Source organism: Orycteropus afer, unplaced genomic scaffold, assembly GCF_000298275.1.
Source record: "Orycteropus afer afer isolate SDZICR_OR568_19922 unplaced genomic scaffold, OryAfe1.0 scaffold00051, whole genome shotgun sequence".
Classification (NCBI taxonomy): domain Eukaryota; kingdom Metazoa; phylum Chordata; class Mammalia; order Tubulidentata; family Orycteropodidae; genus Orycteropus; species Orycteropus afer.
The window spans coordinates 114,704-130,856 of NW_006921638.1; the positions used below are offsets into that span (position 1 = coordinate 114,704).

Genomic DNA, 16,153 nt, shown 5'->3' on the forward strand with positions numbered 1-16,153 from the left:
TGGTTAGCAGTCAGATGCCTTAGGCACTATACCACCAGAGCTCCCATAAACCCTCACAACTGGATGAATAAGCAACATCATGATAAATGAAGAAAAGATTGAAGTTATCCAGGATTTCATTATATTTGGATACACAAATCAAAAGACATATTGCACTGGGCACATCTGCTGGAAGGAAAAAAAAAAAAACAAAAAACATTTTTTTGGTGTTAAAAAGCAAAGCTGTCACTTTGAGGACTCAGATACATCTGACCCAAGCTATAGTACTTTCAATTGCCTCATATGTATGGGAAAGCTGGACAATGAAGGAAGATAGAAGAATTGATGCCTTTGAATTATGGTGTTGGTGAAGAGTACTGAATATGCCATGGACTTCCAGAACAAACAAATCTGTCTTGGAAGAAGTACAGCCTGGATGTTCCTTAGAAGCAAAGATGCAAGATATTGTCTCATGTACTTTGGACATATTACCAGAAGGAGCCAGTCCTTGGAGAAGGACATCATACTAGTAAAGTAGAGGGTCAGAGAAAAAGAGGAAGACCTTCAAGGAGCTGGACTGACACAGTGGCTGCAAGTCTGGGCTCAAACCCAGCAGTGACTGTGAGGGTGATGCAGGACCAGGCTGTGTTTCATTCTGTTGTACATGGGGTCTCTATGAGTTGTAACTGACTTGAGGGCACCTAACAACAACAGCAGTTCTAGGTGTGGGAATGGAGATTGCTAATGGTCAGGAAGGATCTTTTCTTGGGGGGGGGGGACGCTGCAAAACTCTGTAAATTTACTGAAAATCACCAAACTGTGTACTTAAAATGGATGAATTTCATGATATGTAAATTACAAATAACTCACTGCCATGGAGTCAATTCCTATTCATAGCTAACCCCATAGGTTTTCCAAGACTTATGAAAGTAGTTTTCTTCATCTTTCTCCCACAGAGCAGCTGCCGGGTTTGAACCACCAACCTTCTGTTAGTAGCCAAATGCCTTAGCCACTGTGCCACCAGAGGTCCTTAAATTGTAAACAAAGCTTAAAATAAATAAATAAATACAAATTAAAAAAAAAAAAAAATCCCACCCTATATTTTGCTACTGCTCTGGTGGTGTAGTGCCTAAGGCATTTGACTGCTAACCAGAAGGCTGAGTGTTCAAACCCACCAGCCACTCCTTGGAAGGAAGACTGGGCAATCTACTTCGGCAGAGGTACCTCCCCGGAAACCTAAGGTGGGGGTCGCGATGAGTCGAATGGACTCCACGGCACTTGAGTTTGGTTTTTTTGTTTGATTCTCGTGATCTAAGGGTTGGCTCCTCAGCTGTCACGCATTGGTTTGTAACTTTCACTCCCACCCCTCTCCTAATTCAGCTTTTGCACCTGTATAAAGTTAAGATGATGAGGTCTGGTAGCCTAGTGCCTAAGGCATTTGACTGCCAAACAGAAGGCTTGGTGGTTCAAACCCTCCAGCCACTCCTCCGAAGGAATATTGGGCAATGTACTTCCATAGTGATACTGCCTTGGAAAGCCAAGGAGGGGTCGCGATGAGTCGGAGTTTTTTAAAGTTAGGATGAAAGCCAGAAAGAGAAAAGAATTTACCGAATCTGAGATTCTGCGGGATCACAATAAACACCAGGTCTTGGAATTTTGAATGGCAATCAGGTATAAATAATTCCTGATCTAAGGGTAAAATGCAAACGTAACTGCTGCCTGACGGTCTGGGCCACCTCAAAAGCAAGGCCCTAGCCATTTACATTGCAGTCAATGTAGCCCTACGGGGAGAATATGGCTCCAGCAGAAACCAAATGGAAGGTCAAATCCCTAAAGTCTAAAGAACAACAAATCAGTTCAAGCGTTTCTAACAAAAACAAAGAAAAAGGGGCAAACGTTCACAAAAACTGGGTAGCCTTTACTTCAGAGTCAGGAACTCTTTGTTTCACCTGGAGCACGAAGTTGGGAAGTTTTGTTCTTAGGCCGCGTGGATCGACACGGTGGTAACTCTCTTGGGGCCCCGCGTGACCTGCGTCCGCCGAGGCAGAGCCCCAGGTGACAGCGAGGATTACCGCCTCGACCGTCACGGGCTGTGCCTGGGGGTCCATCACTCCCCAGTTCCGGATAGGGGTGGCGGTGGAAGCTCGACGCACGTAGGGATTCCCCCCCGCCCAAAGCGCACTCCAGCCTGCGCGCCCTGCACCGCGAGCTCTGGTCTCACCAGGCGCATCTTCCGTGCGTCCTCGGCGCGTCCCCCCTGCACTAGCCCTGACGTCGCTGACACGGGTCGGACCGGGTCTCCCAGACTCAGACCAGGACTTCCGCGCCGCCCCCAGGGACAGACGCCGAGTCCAGGTGGCCGAGCCCCGCGCCGCGGGGGGAGGCGCCTTCGTGCCCGCCTCACCCCCAAGAGAGTCCCAGGGAGAGGTGGGGGTGGTGAGGGCGGGAGCCGGACAGCCGCCGCCCGGCCCCGGGGGACCCGCTGCCAGCCCCCTTCCCGCGTGCCCCCCACACAGTGCTCATGCGCGCGGCCCAGCCTTTATAGCGGCCGCGGGAGCCACGCTTTGCGCACTCGGGCACAGCCGGGCGGATCCGACGCAGGTGCAAAGCCCTGGACGTTCGGGGCGGGCGAGTAGACCCCTGACGTCTGTCTGTCCATTTCTGTTTTTTCTTCGTTCCTCCTGTCTCTTCTGTTGTCTTCATATTGTCTTCCCCAACATCCTCCCCACCCTGAGTCCAGGGTTGCACATCTATTCTGGGTTTAGCTGAATTTGTAGCATGACCGTCGTCCCAGATCCGGAGGGGTGCTGGCTCCGAAGCCCATTTGATGTCCACCCTCCTCCCGTTCGCCCCTGCTTTTCTAAGGGGTATGGGATCTCTGAGGAGCGGGTAGACTCAGCTGGGTGGGTGCATGGGGGCCTCGTCCCCCAGGAGCTTCGCTCGCATTCTCTTTCCCAGGTTCAAGCGGCCCCTCGACCACCATGTGTGTAGCCTGGATCCCGGTGCTCTGCCTCGGTGGGTACGCGGCCCTCGTTGCCCTAGTTCTCCTCCCGCCAAACCAGCTGGAGGCTGGAGTCACCCTTCGCGCTTTTCTGTCTACTCAGGTGTCTGTCTGCTGCTGCCGGAGCCCGTGGGCAGCGACGGAGGCGGTGAGTTGTGTGTTTCGGGGTCGAAGAAGCAGGGTTCGGTCCAGCAGCAGTGGAAGGGGATGAGGACAAGCAGGTAGAAGCGAGCACAGATGAAGCTCCTGGGCCGGAGGTGGAGGGTGCAAGATTTGGAGCCGCTGTCCGGCGTGCCAACATTCAGCCTTACATCCTCCCTGTGTGACTTACTCGACGCTGGCTTCCCCATTTCTCCCGCTCCAGAGGACCTCTGGGGTCCAATGTGACAGTTCTTCCCAAGGCTGAAAGAAGAAAGCTCCCACCCCTACCCCGGATCTAGGGGTATTCGCTGAGCCCGACCAAGGGGCACACTAGTCCTAGGTGGTTCCACTGCATTTAGGGGTCGGGGAGAGGTCCCTTAGATCCGACTTAAGACAGTCATAGCCTTGAGAGAAAGAAACTTCATTGTCCTCCCGTGTTTGATGTTTGACCCCTCTGGCTATGTTTCTAACAGTAACCCTCATAAAAAGCAGCCTTTGCAGCTCATTTCGTATTTAAGAAAGTCTGAAAGACTTTGTTCCCAAGTATAGAGCTCTGGTATGATGTCTGGTTAGATGTGTCTTCTATAATTTTAAAGGGAAGCTCTTTTTTTAAAATCTATTGTTTGTTTTCTTGGAAGTAGCAATGAGGGTAAGTATTTGCATGAGGCTGTATTCACCCACTCCCACTGAAGTCAGTGTTGGCAGCTAAAGACAATCTATGCACCAGCTTCCACAGTGACCTTACTACCTCAGCTGAAAATGGGAGGAAGGGTTAATTAAGGCTGTTCCATAAGAGGTGTGATTACCATAGCTACTGCTTTGGCAGGGTTTTTAACTTCCCAAGCTCTCTGGAATATTTCGGAGCTAAGGAATCGGTATTGTACTTGGCATGCTGCTGTCCCTTCCATGCACATGCACAGCCCAGGATTATCACTCAACACAGAAGACACAGACGGCTCTCCAAGAGTCCTTGGACCAGTTTTACTCCGTCTGGGGGGCAAGGGGATTAACATATTTTAAAAAGGTTTGTATAATCAAAATTTCCTGAGTTTGGAAATTACTATTTCCTAGTAGTCCCAATTTAATATTCACAGTAAATTGATAAATGAACATGTATTATGTTATCTTGTTACATGTACCAAGGGCTTGTCTCTCTACCCAGCACCTTTTGTAGTAAAAACTAATTCTTTCTTGGAATGACTCTGTAAAATTTGAGAGTAATAATGGTGTTTCTTGAAAGCCTGATATATCTGTCTGGACAGATCTGGAGCAGAAATAGTCAGGTTCAATTAAGATAAAATGCTCCATTCTGAAGGGATTGACTTCTTTGTTTCCTGTCCTGCTGGAGTTGCAGAAGGTTCCCTGGACTGTGTGACCTTGGGCAAATTAACCCCATGGCTTAATTTTCTCATCTGTAAAATGATTGGTTGAACTGATATTTTGGAAATCTAAACATCTTTTACTGGTTTGCTGAAATTGGAATGTAGTTTTAAGGCATTGGTGGCACAGTGCCTAAGGCATTTGATTACTAACCAGAAGGTTGGCAGTTCAAACCCACCAGCCACTCCACGCAAAGAAGATAAGGCAATGTTCTTCCATAAAGATTTACTGTCTTGAAAACCTAGTGAGGTCACTGTGAGTCAGAATCAACTCAATGGCAATGGGTTTGGTTTTGGTTTTGTGGATGTTTGGGGGAGATAATTAGGATGAATGGCCATTTGAAGCAAAGGATGGCTTAGAGAGCTTTGTGTGTGTGTGTGTCTGTGCAATGTTCCTCAGAGTCCACCCAGATTTAACATCTGAACTTTGAGACACAAGAAGTGTCACCAGAGTTGAGATTTTTATATTTCTTGAATGAACTAGTAAGTGGTTAATGACTAATTTGACTTGCTAGTTCTGATAAAATTTCCATTATGTATTTCCAAACCGAGGAGGTTCTCAAATTAGACATTTATGGTGGATGGGGACTAGATTAAATTGAAAAACTGACTTTTAACTTGCTACAATCTTCTCCAAGTCAGCATTCTTAACTAAGAAGTGTAGACATTAGGGAAATGAAAGTTAAATCTCATACCCGAGGTCCCCACTACCACCGCCAAAAAAGTACTAAGGATGCTTATTGCATTGTCTCCCTTCTCTTCAGTTCCTATAGCTATCACGTGCTCTACCAGAGGCCTGGACATCAGGAAAGAGAAAGCAGATGTTCTCTGCCCAGGGAGCTGCCCTCTTGAGGAATTCTCCATATTTGGGAACATAGTGTATGCGTCTGTATCGAGCATCTGTGGTGCGGCTGTCCACAGGTAAGCCCAAACACACAAAAGGGAGAGGAGAGAAATGCAAGTGTGATCATTTCCCACTTTAGCCATCTTGGGCACCACTCCCTTTTCTTTCATTTGGTACCATTTTTGACCATAGAAGACACATCTTTAAGGTTTTTCTGGATATCCTTGAAATATCAATGAAACAAGGGAAGCTTTCTGACTAAAGGCAAATTGAATTATTTCTTAAATCATAGATTCCTATGATTCAAAAACATTTCTAATCATGTAATATATCACTAAGTTCTTACAATGTGCCAGCCATTGTTTTAACTCCTTAAAACCCTACAAAACCAAAAAACCACTGCCATTGAGTCAATTCCAACTCACAGTGACCCACATTGGGTTTCCAAGGCTGTGAATCTTTACAGCAGTACATTGCCTTATCTTTCTCCTGTGGAGCAGCTGATAGGTTTGAATCACTGATCTTCTGATTAACAGCCAATTGCCTTACCCACTATATCACCAGAGCTCCTCACAACTGTACAAGTTAGGTACAGTTTTGCCCCATTTTACAGATGCGCAAACTGAAGCTCAGAGAGTTGTCAAATACCTTTCTCAAGGTCACTGTTATTAGAAAGTTCCACAGCTGGTTCTGAGGGCTTAGGTCTGCCTCCACAGCCAATTACCAGTGTGCTTTTTGGAGCTCTGGTAGCATAGTGGCTAAGGCACTTGACTGCTAACCAGAAGGCTGGCGGTTCAAACCCACCAGCCACTCCTCGGAAGGAAGGTTGGGCATTCCTACTTCCGTAGTGATACTGCCTCGGAAACCCAAGGAGGGGTCGCTATGAGTCGGGGCCGACTCGATGGCAAACAACAACAACAACAACAACATGCTGCCATAGAATGAATGGCCGTATAACACTTTTTTTTTTTTTTTTTAATGAACAGCAAGGACATGTAGTTAAAGTGAGTAGCTTAGAAAACTCAGAAATTTGTTTGGAGCTCTTTTCATAACTCTGAGCTGTAGGGAACAGGATAGTTCATTGTACACTACTACAAGTGTGTTCTTACCAACACTTAAGTTTGACAGCACAAAACCATTTCCCCAGGCAGTTTTGTTCTAGTGTAAGCAAGTTTTTAAAAGGCTGGCATCCTTAGCTGGCTTCCCTGCTGAACTATTTTCTTGATTAATCAGAGCAATAGATGCAACATGACACTATAAGCCAGCTGGGTGCCCCTGAAAAGTGTAGACAGAATCTCAGCCATTATTCTTGTGTTGCAGGGGAGTAATCAGCAACTCAGGGGGACCTGTTCGAGTGTATAGCCTACCAGGTCGAGAAAACTATTCCTCAGTCGTTGCCAATGGCATCCAGTCTCAAACGCTTTCCAGATGGTCTGCTTCTTTCACAGTGACTAGTAGGTACAATTATATTGTTCTCACTTTTGTGATAATGTCGACTGCCCTCAAATAAAAGTTTTCTGCATTTCTTAACCCAGCCTCTTTGATGGAAAAACCTGTGATCAGGACTGAAGAAGTCATCTGTGGGTTAGAGTCCAGTACCCACTCAAGCCACATTTGGGTGAATGAGGAAAGAGTAGCCTTGCTGTGAGAAGGCAGCAATAGAAATTTGAGTTGTCTGCAGCATGCCCTGATGCTTACCAAGTACAGGCAATCCCCTGACTACACGAGACTTCCTTTCCTAAGTCTGTCTTTAGGTCGAATTTATATCTAAGATGGAACAGTTAGGTACAGTTCACCCATCAGTTAGTCAAATGTTTGTCTTGCTATATAATAATGTAGTATATACCTTTCTATGCAAAAAACACAGATACACTAAAACATTTTTAACATTATAATACAGTTATCATCGTAATATTTTGATGTATGTCACAGAGTAGCATCCGTTTGTTATATGAATTAGAATATGTACCTTGAATTTTTAATACAATTAGCTTTACTGGGTTGGTTTGTTAACTATAGGTTGTGGGAAGTCAGACGTTTCATAACCTAGGTACTGCCTATAACACTCAACCAAAACACTAGTTAATTCTTATTTGGTGATCCTTTGCAAAAAGAATATATGTAATAGATAAAAATCCATTTTGGTACTCTGAAACTAGCATGCATCATGTTTACATCTGCAACACCAGTACCTATTACATTCAACAGCCTATAATATACCCCTTCCTATCCAGTTGAAACCAACTCATAATGAACCCTATAGGACTGAGTAGAATTGCCCCATGGGTTTCCAATACTGTAATCACTATGGGTCCAGATTGCCACATCTTTCTCCTGTGGAGCAGCTGGTGGATTTAAGTCGCTGACTTTTTGGTTAGCAGTTGAACATGTAACCGCTGCGTGACCAGGGCTCCTCCATCATCCTTTAGGACCCTAAATTAGATTAATTATGCTTTGATGGTGAAGCAGGAAGAAAAAAATAGGCATCTCTTTATTTTAACAGAAGGCAAAAGTGGTTCCCAGGAAGCCACCGGACAAGCAGTGTCCACAGCACATCCACCGACAGGTATGGACTATGGAACCTATTTCCTAGTTCCCTGGAACAGCACTGGGCAGTTTTGGAGACTCTCCTTAAAAAAAAAAGAAAAGAAAAGAACAATTATCTTTACTGGTATATTACATAGGGAAATATATAGTTTTATTTTATCCTCCTCATATTTTCAAATAGGAATTCTGCTACCATTCTCTTCAGGTCCTACCACTCCTCCCCAATTTTGAAAAACCACCCTTTCAAACTGATCAAAGTACTATGAACTTCTTGGTTCAATCTGCTTTATTAAATTCCCGTAGTTACTGCTCTGTCATATGAATAAAAGGAATTAATGTATGCTTGCTTTAATAATCAGGGGTCCCCTTTTCTAAAATCGTGATGGGTTTAAAGTCAAAGGAATGAAGAACATTAGTTTCTAACTCTTAAGTTTCCCATCTAGCCTCAACTATGACTTTGAGATGTCAAAGTCTTGGATTGAAGTTATGTCAATATGTAGGGCTACTATGGTGTTAACTTGTTTCTTTGATGAGTCGTTGCTTCTCTAGTCCAGAAAACCATGTCAGTAATGACACTCCTTCTCATGGGCTTTTCCCATGTGGGCTTCTTGATATGCAACTGTCTTCCTTTTGATAATGCCAGGTGCTTCCTTTGTTTCAGGTAAACGACTAAAGAAAACACCTGAGAAGAAAACCGGCAATAAAAGTAAGTCAAGATACCAGTTTGGGAAAATGGCTTTCTCTGTCCCTCCTTCCCTCTTTTCTGTTTTATAAATAAGATTGCTAACAGAAAGTACTTGTTTGGATGTTTACAGACTGCAAAGCAGACATTGCATTCCTGATAGATGGAAGCTTTAATATTGGGCAGCGGAGATTTAATTTACAGAAGAACTTTGTTGGGAAAGTGGCTCTTATGCTGGGAATTGGAACAGAAGGACCACATGTGGGCCTTGTTCAAGCCAGGTACCAATCTTATTAAAATAGAGGAGATTCTAATGTTATCCTGAATGCTTGATTTTTTTTACTGGGTACATTCACTTTAGTTCAATATAAACATATTGAACAGCCTGGATTCCCAAACTGTAAGTTCAGGTTTTAAGACTGCCTGAAGAAGATTGAGTAGCTCTGAATAAAAGGATTTTGAATAAAGCATTTTGAATGAAAGGATTTAGAGAATTTTATGCTATCTCTTTGAAGACCAGAAGGTAGACTGATGGGTCCTGCTGCTGACACAAAGGTCACCTTTGTGAGCTCTGCTCCTCAGCTCTGCTCAGCTCTGAAGACAGCAGTGATGTGTCAATGCCTCCTTCCTTTTCAGTTGTTATCCTTTTAGTTCTTTCCACATTCTCTTGTTTGGAAATCTGAAGCATGACCTTTTTATATTATTTATTTTAAAATAGTATTGATTGATGGCTTTAAGATTATAAATCTGATTATAGAAAATTTGAAAAGTATATAAAGCACATGAAAGCAAATTTTTAAAGCATACCCCTTAGAGATAATCACTATTTCCTTTTAGCATTTTAAGAAAATATCTGACTGCACCTATGTATGTATGTACTTTTCAAAAGCTCAGACTATAATAATGTTTTATATCCTGTTTCTTCTTCCCTTAGTATTTTGAGCATTTTCTCATACCACTCATATTCACCAAAAATATGTTTCATAATGTTCTTTTTCATGAGCATTTATTTAAACATTCTGCTACTGTTTATTCACTGTTACCAATTACACTGTGTTGACATCCTTGTAACAATTTTGTGCCCAGCCCTGATTATTTCTTTGGGCTAGATTCCTGGCAGTGAGATGATTGGGTCAAAGTGTTCTGACATCTGTAAGCCTTCTGAAAGTTGAACCAATTTAGATTACCATCAATAGTGTAAGGAGCTCTGGTGATGCTGTGGTTAAAGCATTGGGCTACTAACCAAAAGGTCAGTGGTTTGAACCCAACAGCTGTTCCATGGAAGAAAGATGAGGCAATTTGGTTCCATAAAAATTGATGGCCTTGTAAACCCTAGGGGGCAGTTCTACTCTGTCCTATAGGGTCACTATGAATTGGAATCCATTTGATGGCAGTTTTTTTTTTTTTTTTTTAAATCAGCAGTGTATAAACATATCACTAGTGCTATTAAAACTATTAATTTATATTTTGCATATTCTATGTTTTACAACTGGCTCTTAGTCTAGATAGAATTTTTTTTTGGTATGAGGTGAGAATTTAATTTTGTTGTTTTCTATATAGTTTAACCATTTGTCCCCACACCTTTTTAAAAATAAGTTACTGATTTGTGATACTACTTTTATACACAAGTTTGGACAAGTCTATTTTTTTAATTCATACAATAATTCTTAAATCTTTTCTATACTGCTTTGATTATTGTGGCTTTATTCTATGTTTTAACATCCCATAGGGCAAATTCCCCTGAATTACTTCTTACAATTTTTCTTCACTAAATTTTTCTTTTTCAAAATGAAAGGTACATAATTTTGTAGACTCATACAAAGACTACCTTCTCTATAAACTTCTATTTTATGTTTTTCCTGTTGTATGCCATCAAGTCAGTTCTGACTTTCCTTCTCCAGGAGAGCCACTGATGAACCACTGACCTTTTGGTTAGCAGCCAAGCACTTAACTGTTGTGCCAGTAGGGCTCCTTAGGAGGAACATTAGAAGAGATAAACTATGCCAAGAGTTTCTATTTAAGCAAAATAACAGGATATATTAAGGGTGCAAAAATAAGATTAATCTCATAAAGCATAATTTGGAGAGTTGGAAAATGACCATAAAAGTGAAAAGGTCACCAAACCATAAAATCTGATTTTGTGACCCAACATTTCACTTGGCATGCAGAAATCTGATACAATCAGTGCTATACTCACTCTTCAAAAATCTTCACTTAATGAAATGGCTACTGATAATGCTAAGATCTTAAAATTTTGCATTTATGACATTTGACTAATCTGAAAACTAAACACAACAAATTGTTTTTTTAACTAATGTTTTTTACTCCACAGGGTCTCTCATGAGCACAAACACTCATTTATTAAGATGAAGTGAAATTCTTTTAATATTAAATGTGGAAAATAAAATCCCAAATCACTTAAACATAAAATTAGTATTGGCAAATGTCAGTATCACTTATTGTATGTAAACTTCAATACTATTATACTATAATATTTTATGTATTGTAAAATTGTAATACTTTATAGTACTGTTTCCATTTTTAAAATGTTGGCCCTAGTATTATTGAAAGTGCCTCTTCTGATCAGAGACCCAAGTTAATAGCTCTAGGCTGCTTAGTGCTTTCCGTCTTCCACCCCAGCAGACTTAGCTTAGATTCCAACCCCACTCCAGCTACCTGGTACTCAATTCTTCAGACTTCCTTTAACAGCACCATGGCGTAGTTTCAGTTGCTTCATATAGCTTAGGCATAGATTTTGAAGCCAGAAACCTGACTTTAAAATGCGGCTATGTTCTATTAGGCAAATTACTTAAGTGTGCATTCCAAAATGAGCCTCAGTTCATCTACTTATAAAATAGGGATAATAGTTCCTGCCATATAGTTCTACTCAGCACACATGGAGTAAGAATTGACTTGAAGGCAACAACCAACAGAAAGTTACGATGAAATGAGATTACGCATGTTTTATGTATTTGGGGCATTACCCTTCAGAATACAAGAAACCCTCAGTGTAGCCATTGTCCTAGTGACAGTTCTGAATTACCTCCAGTAATTCAAATGGGGATGTAGTGCCTTAGTTCACAATATACTGTGAGCTTAAGAAACAACCATGGATATTTTCTGATTTAAAGATGTACTTTTAAGGATATATAATGTTGCTTGTGTTGCCATTTTAGTTTTCCCTGAATAACATTTTCTTCTTTTTCTACTAGTGAACACCCCAAAATAGAATTTTACTTGAAAAACTTTACATCAGCCAAAGATGTTTTGTTTGCCATAAAGGAAGTAGGTTTCAGAGGGGGTAATTCCAATACCGGTAAGTAGACTTTGCTACCTGGGATGTAATGGAGGGAAGGGTTATAACATATAGCTTGTAGTATTTTTAATAAGGATATGTGATCTTCCTGGTACTGAAATTTTGGTGAGGTCTGCACTTGATCACCTGAGATAACATTCAATTTATAGTGGAAATCTATCAAAAAACTGACATTTCTTATTTAAAAAAAATCCGAAGTATTGTGATTTGTAATCCTTATATTGGATAGGCCAGATGTCACCTTAGGGAAGTCTTTTTACAATGTTAAAGAGCAGCAAAGATCAACAGATTTATCTAAATACAGACATGGCAGAAAGAACTAGAATAGTGTTGAGCCTCTTGAGAGACTTCTTGTTCTACTGAGTCCTCAGAGGTACTAATCAGTCACCAAGGGGTTAAACAGCACATGTACAGGAGTAGAAGCCAGTTTTGTATTTGACTGTTGATTGATATGAGGAAAGGAAATGTGAGGCAGCTTCTGGAAGGTGGAAGTAATGTGGGTTGTAAAGATCGAAAATAGGTTGATGGATAATTAAATTTTCCCATCTGATGCATCTATTATAGAAGACAGTTCTCTGTAAGTCAAATCCGTAAACTTAGTGGCATCAAGTTACTGCAAGGAAATAGAAATCATTTCAGCAATGGAAAATTCTGCTTAAATATGAGATATTTGAAAAATCTTTTTTCAAACTTAGGGAAAGCTTTGAAGCATACAGCCCAGAAATTCTTCACAGCAGACACTGGAGTGAGAAAAGGGATCCCCAAAGTGGTGGTGGTGTTTATTGATGGCTGGCCTTCTGATGACATTGAGGAAGCAGGAATTGTGGCCAGAGAGTTTGGTGTCAATGTATTTATAGTTTCTGTAGCCAAGCCTATCCCTGAAGAGCTGGGAATGGTTCAGGATGTTGCATTTGTTGACAAGGTAAGGTGGTGAGGGGTGTTTCCTGTTACGGCAGTGACTCGATTTTAGATGGACAGATGGTGCTGGCTAGCCCATATGTGGATTAACTGAATACTCAAGATTAAATGCTTTCATAATTTTTAAGGTACAACTTTTGATCCTTTGGGACATTGTGTGTCTCCCATTAGGCTGTCTGTCGGAACAATGGCTTCTTCTCTTACCATATGCCCAACTGGTTTGGCACCACCAAATATGTAAAGCCTCTAGTACAGAAGCTCTGTACTCACGAGCAAATGATGTGCAGCAAAACCTGTTACAACTCAGTGAACATTGCCTTCCTAATTGATGGCTCCAGCAGCGTTGGAGACAATAATTTCCGCCTCATGCTTGAATTTGTTTCCAACATAGCCAAGACTTTTGAAATCTCTGACATTGGCGCCAAGATAGCTACTGTACAGTTCACCTATGATCAGCGTACAGAATTCAGTTTCACTGACTATAGCACCAAAGAGAACGTCCTAGCTGTTATCAGAAACATCCGCTACATGAGTGGTGGAACAGCTACTGGTGATGCCATTTCCTTTACTGTCAGAAATGTGTTTGGTCCCGTGAAGGAGAGCCCCAACAAGAACTTCCTAGTAATTGTCACAGATGGGCAGTCCTATGATGATGTCCAAGGCCCTGCTGCTGCTGCCCATGATGCTGGTAAGTCCTTTAAGGGAAGTGAACTGAGGAGTCGGCCAGTAAATTTTAGGAGTAAATAAGAAATTGAACATGTATTTTACTGAACAAACACAATGTGAGAAGCACTGTTCTAAGAGATTTTCCCAGTATGAACTCATTTAATTGTCCAAACAGCCCTGTTAACCTCATTTACAGATGAGGAAACAAGCACAGAAATAACTTTCACCAATTCACACCTCTAGAAAGCAAGGAGGCCAGGACCCAGGTATGTCTGCTCCTAACCACTGTATTACTGGGAGGATTGCAGTGAGAACCATGTTACATATGAAGAAAATGTTTCAAGTGCTGTTTGGCTCAAAACTTGCAGTATATCCCCAAGTTCACAGTACAACCTACTACAGATCTGCCATTCAAGAATTGACCATAACCTTTTTTTTAGTAAACTTGTTTGGCATGAGTTTTCTAAGAAGATAACATCTCCAATAAAGAGTATAATCCTATCCCATCTTACCTTCCCTCCTCCTACCCTTTGAAATAATGAACACAGAGTCTGGTGTTGTAAATGAATATAAAAGATTTTCTTTCTCCTTCACCCTAACCTTAATACTACTTTTGGCAAAGGGCACTACTTCCTGAAGACACTAGCATAAAATGTTGCTGAGATCAAATAAGCCAACAGAGTTCCCTTTGCTGGAATATAACTGAGTGACTGGAGTCTAATCACATTTAAAAATGAAAATGCTAATTTGGGCAGAGATGATCAACAGCCTTGAATTTGTCTATACCTTAACTCTTTGGCTCCTTTTCTTCTCTAATTCCTAACGACTCTTTTTTCCTATACTTACTTTTAGCACTTCTGCTCATGTTCATGTTTTTAATATATGTACATAGACAATACATAGTTTAATAAGTAGAACAGAGCTGATACAATTTAAACTGTATATGGAGATTTAAGTACTTTATACAAGAGCAACTAACCTGTATTAAAATCTAATTGCTATTATAGATCAGAATTGTTAAATGTAGCTTTTACATGATCTAAACCTGCTTTGTATTTTAAGTCTTCACAATTCTTGAGTGCTGTATACCACTAGAAGGGGAATGAAGCCTTGCTTAGTAGGGAGTAGCTATTACAGGGAATCTCAATCAGAAAATAAATGGTAGTCTACACTAACAACCTACCAAATTACTATTTATAATTGAGAAAAGTGAATCCAACTAATATCCCAACAAAAAATGTAGTTGGACTAAAACCCATCTTGTAACTCTTATCAATGGAAGTGCCTCAGTGTAATTGCAAGAAACTATTTCAGCTTTACAGAACTTTCCCTTCGGCTGTATAACCAGATTTTTGTTTCTGGATTAAAGACAGACTAACCATTGGACAGTTTACCTATGTAACGTATAAAAACCAGGAAGGCAAAAACAGCTATTATTCAGAGGACTAGTCACAATTTCCCAGACAATGCAACCTTAGAAAACTTTAACACCATTTACTTGTCCCATCTTTTTTACCATTCTTTATTATACTGGCTATCACTCCAGTAGTGATTAATTAAAGCAGTGTTAACAGGCAGTCCTTTCTCATGCCAATCTGTTTTTTTTTAAACTACTTAACCAAGTATATTTGCTGTAGGTTTTTATTATTATTGGTATACTTTTCAGATTAAGGAAGCCTGTCTATTCCTAGATTACTGATAGTATTCTAGTATGAATGACACTGAACTTTATCAAATATTTTTTGTGTCGAAGTAATCATCTTTTTATGAATTACACTGATAGCAAAGCTTCTGGTGTTGACAAAACTGGTAAGCCACTCTCATCACAATGACTGTCAAAACCTATCCAGTTGGTAAGGGGATTTAATTCTTCAGACATTACTAGGCAGTTTTCTTTGTAACTATGTACAAATGTTTGGAAAAAATATATACATATTTTATATGTAAGCTGGAACCTGATTTTCAAGTCATTTAAAAATATTTCCATTGCAGGTATCACCATTTTCTCTGTTGGTGTGGCCTGGGCACCTCTGGATGACCTGAAAGATATGGCCTCTAAACCGAAGGAGTCTCATGCTTTCTTCACAAGAGAGTTCACAGGATTAGAACCAATTGTTTCTGATGTCATTCGAGGCATTTGTAGAGATTTCTTAGAATCCCAGCAATAATGGTGATATTTTGACCACTGAAAGAAAAAGTGCAAGGGGCGCTAATGTATAAGTTATATTCTCTTAACTGAAATAATATAGCATACTACAATCAGACACGAAACTATTAATGTCAGCTGTTTTAAGCAAATACGCATTCATTGAAAGCTACTACCTTTTGATTACAATTTATTGACCTTGTCAACACTCTACTAAGGCTTCTTAATCATGACCCTTAGAAACTCAGATAAGAGATAACATGGATTTAAACCTATTCTAACATGCTTATTTAAATGTACAGCTCAATAAAACAATGATACTTAGACTAAAAGCAACATTCTTTCTCTAATCATTCTGTATTGAATATATAAGGAGGATTAACTACCACTAGAACTCAATTCTTAAACACAGTTTTAAGTATAAACATTTTGACCCAAGTAGATGGTTTAAGACCAATGAACAGTTAAGTAATATAGTAGTTACTTCCACAACCTACAATTAAGAAATTAAACTTGGATATGGGAGAGAATCAT

General features: G+C 40.7%; 1 protein-coding gene across 1 annotated transcript; it reads left to right on the forward strand.

The window, feature by feature from the left end:
* The first annotated feature begins 2,960 nt into the window (after window positions 1-2,960).
* On the forward strand, window positions 2,961-15,641 carry COCH (cochlin). The gene is made up of 11 exons (XM_007938523.2): window positions 2,961-2,994; window positions 3,084-3,128; window positions 5,265-5,421; window positions 6,665-6,798; window positions 7,848-7,910; window positions 8,553-8,597; window positions 8,707-8,854; window positions 11,786-11,889; window positions 12,585-12,811; window positions 12,979-13,495; window positions 15,466-15,641. Exons 1-11 carry the CDS (start codon window positions 2,961-2,963, stop codon window positions 15,639-15,641), a joined length of 1,650 nt encoding a protein of 549 aa, XP_007936714.1.
* The last annotated feature ends 512 nt before the right edge of the window (window positions 15,642-16,153 follow it).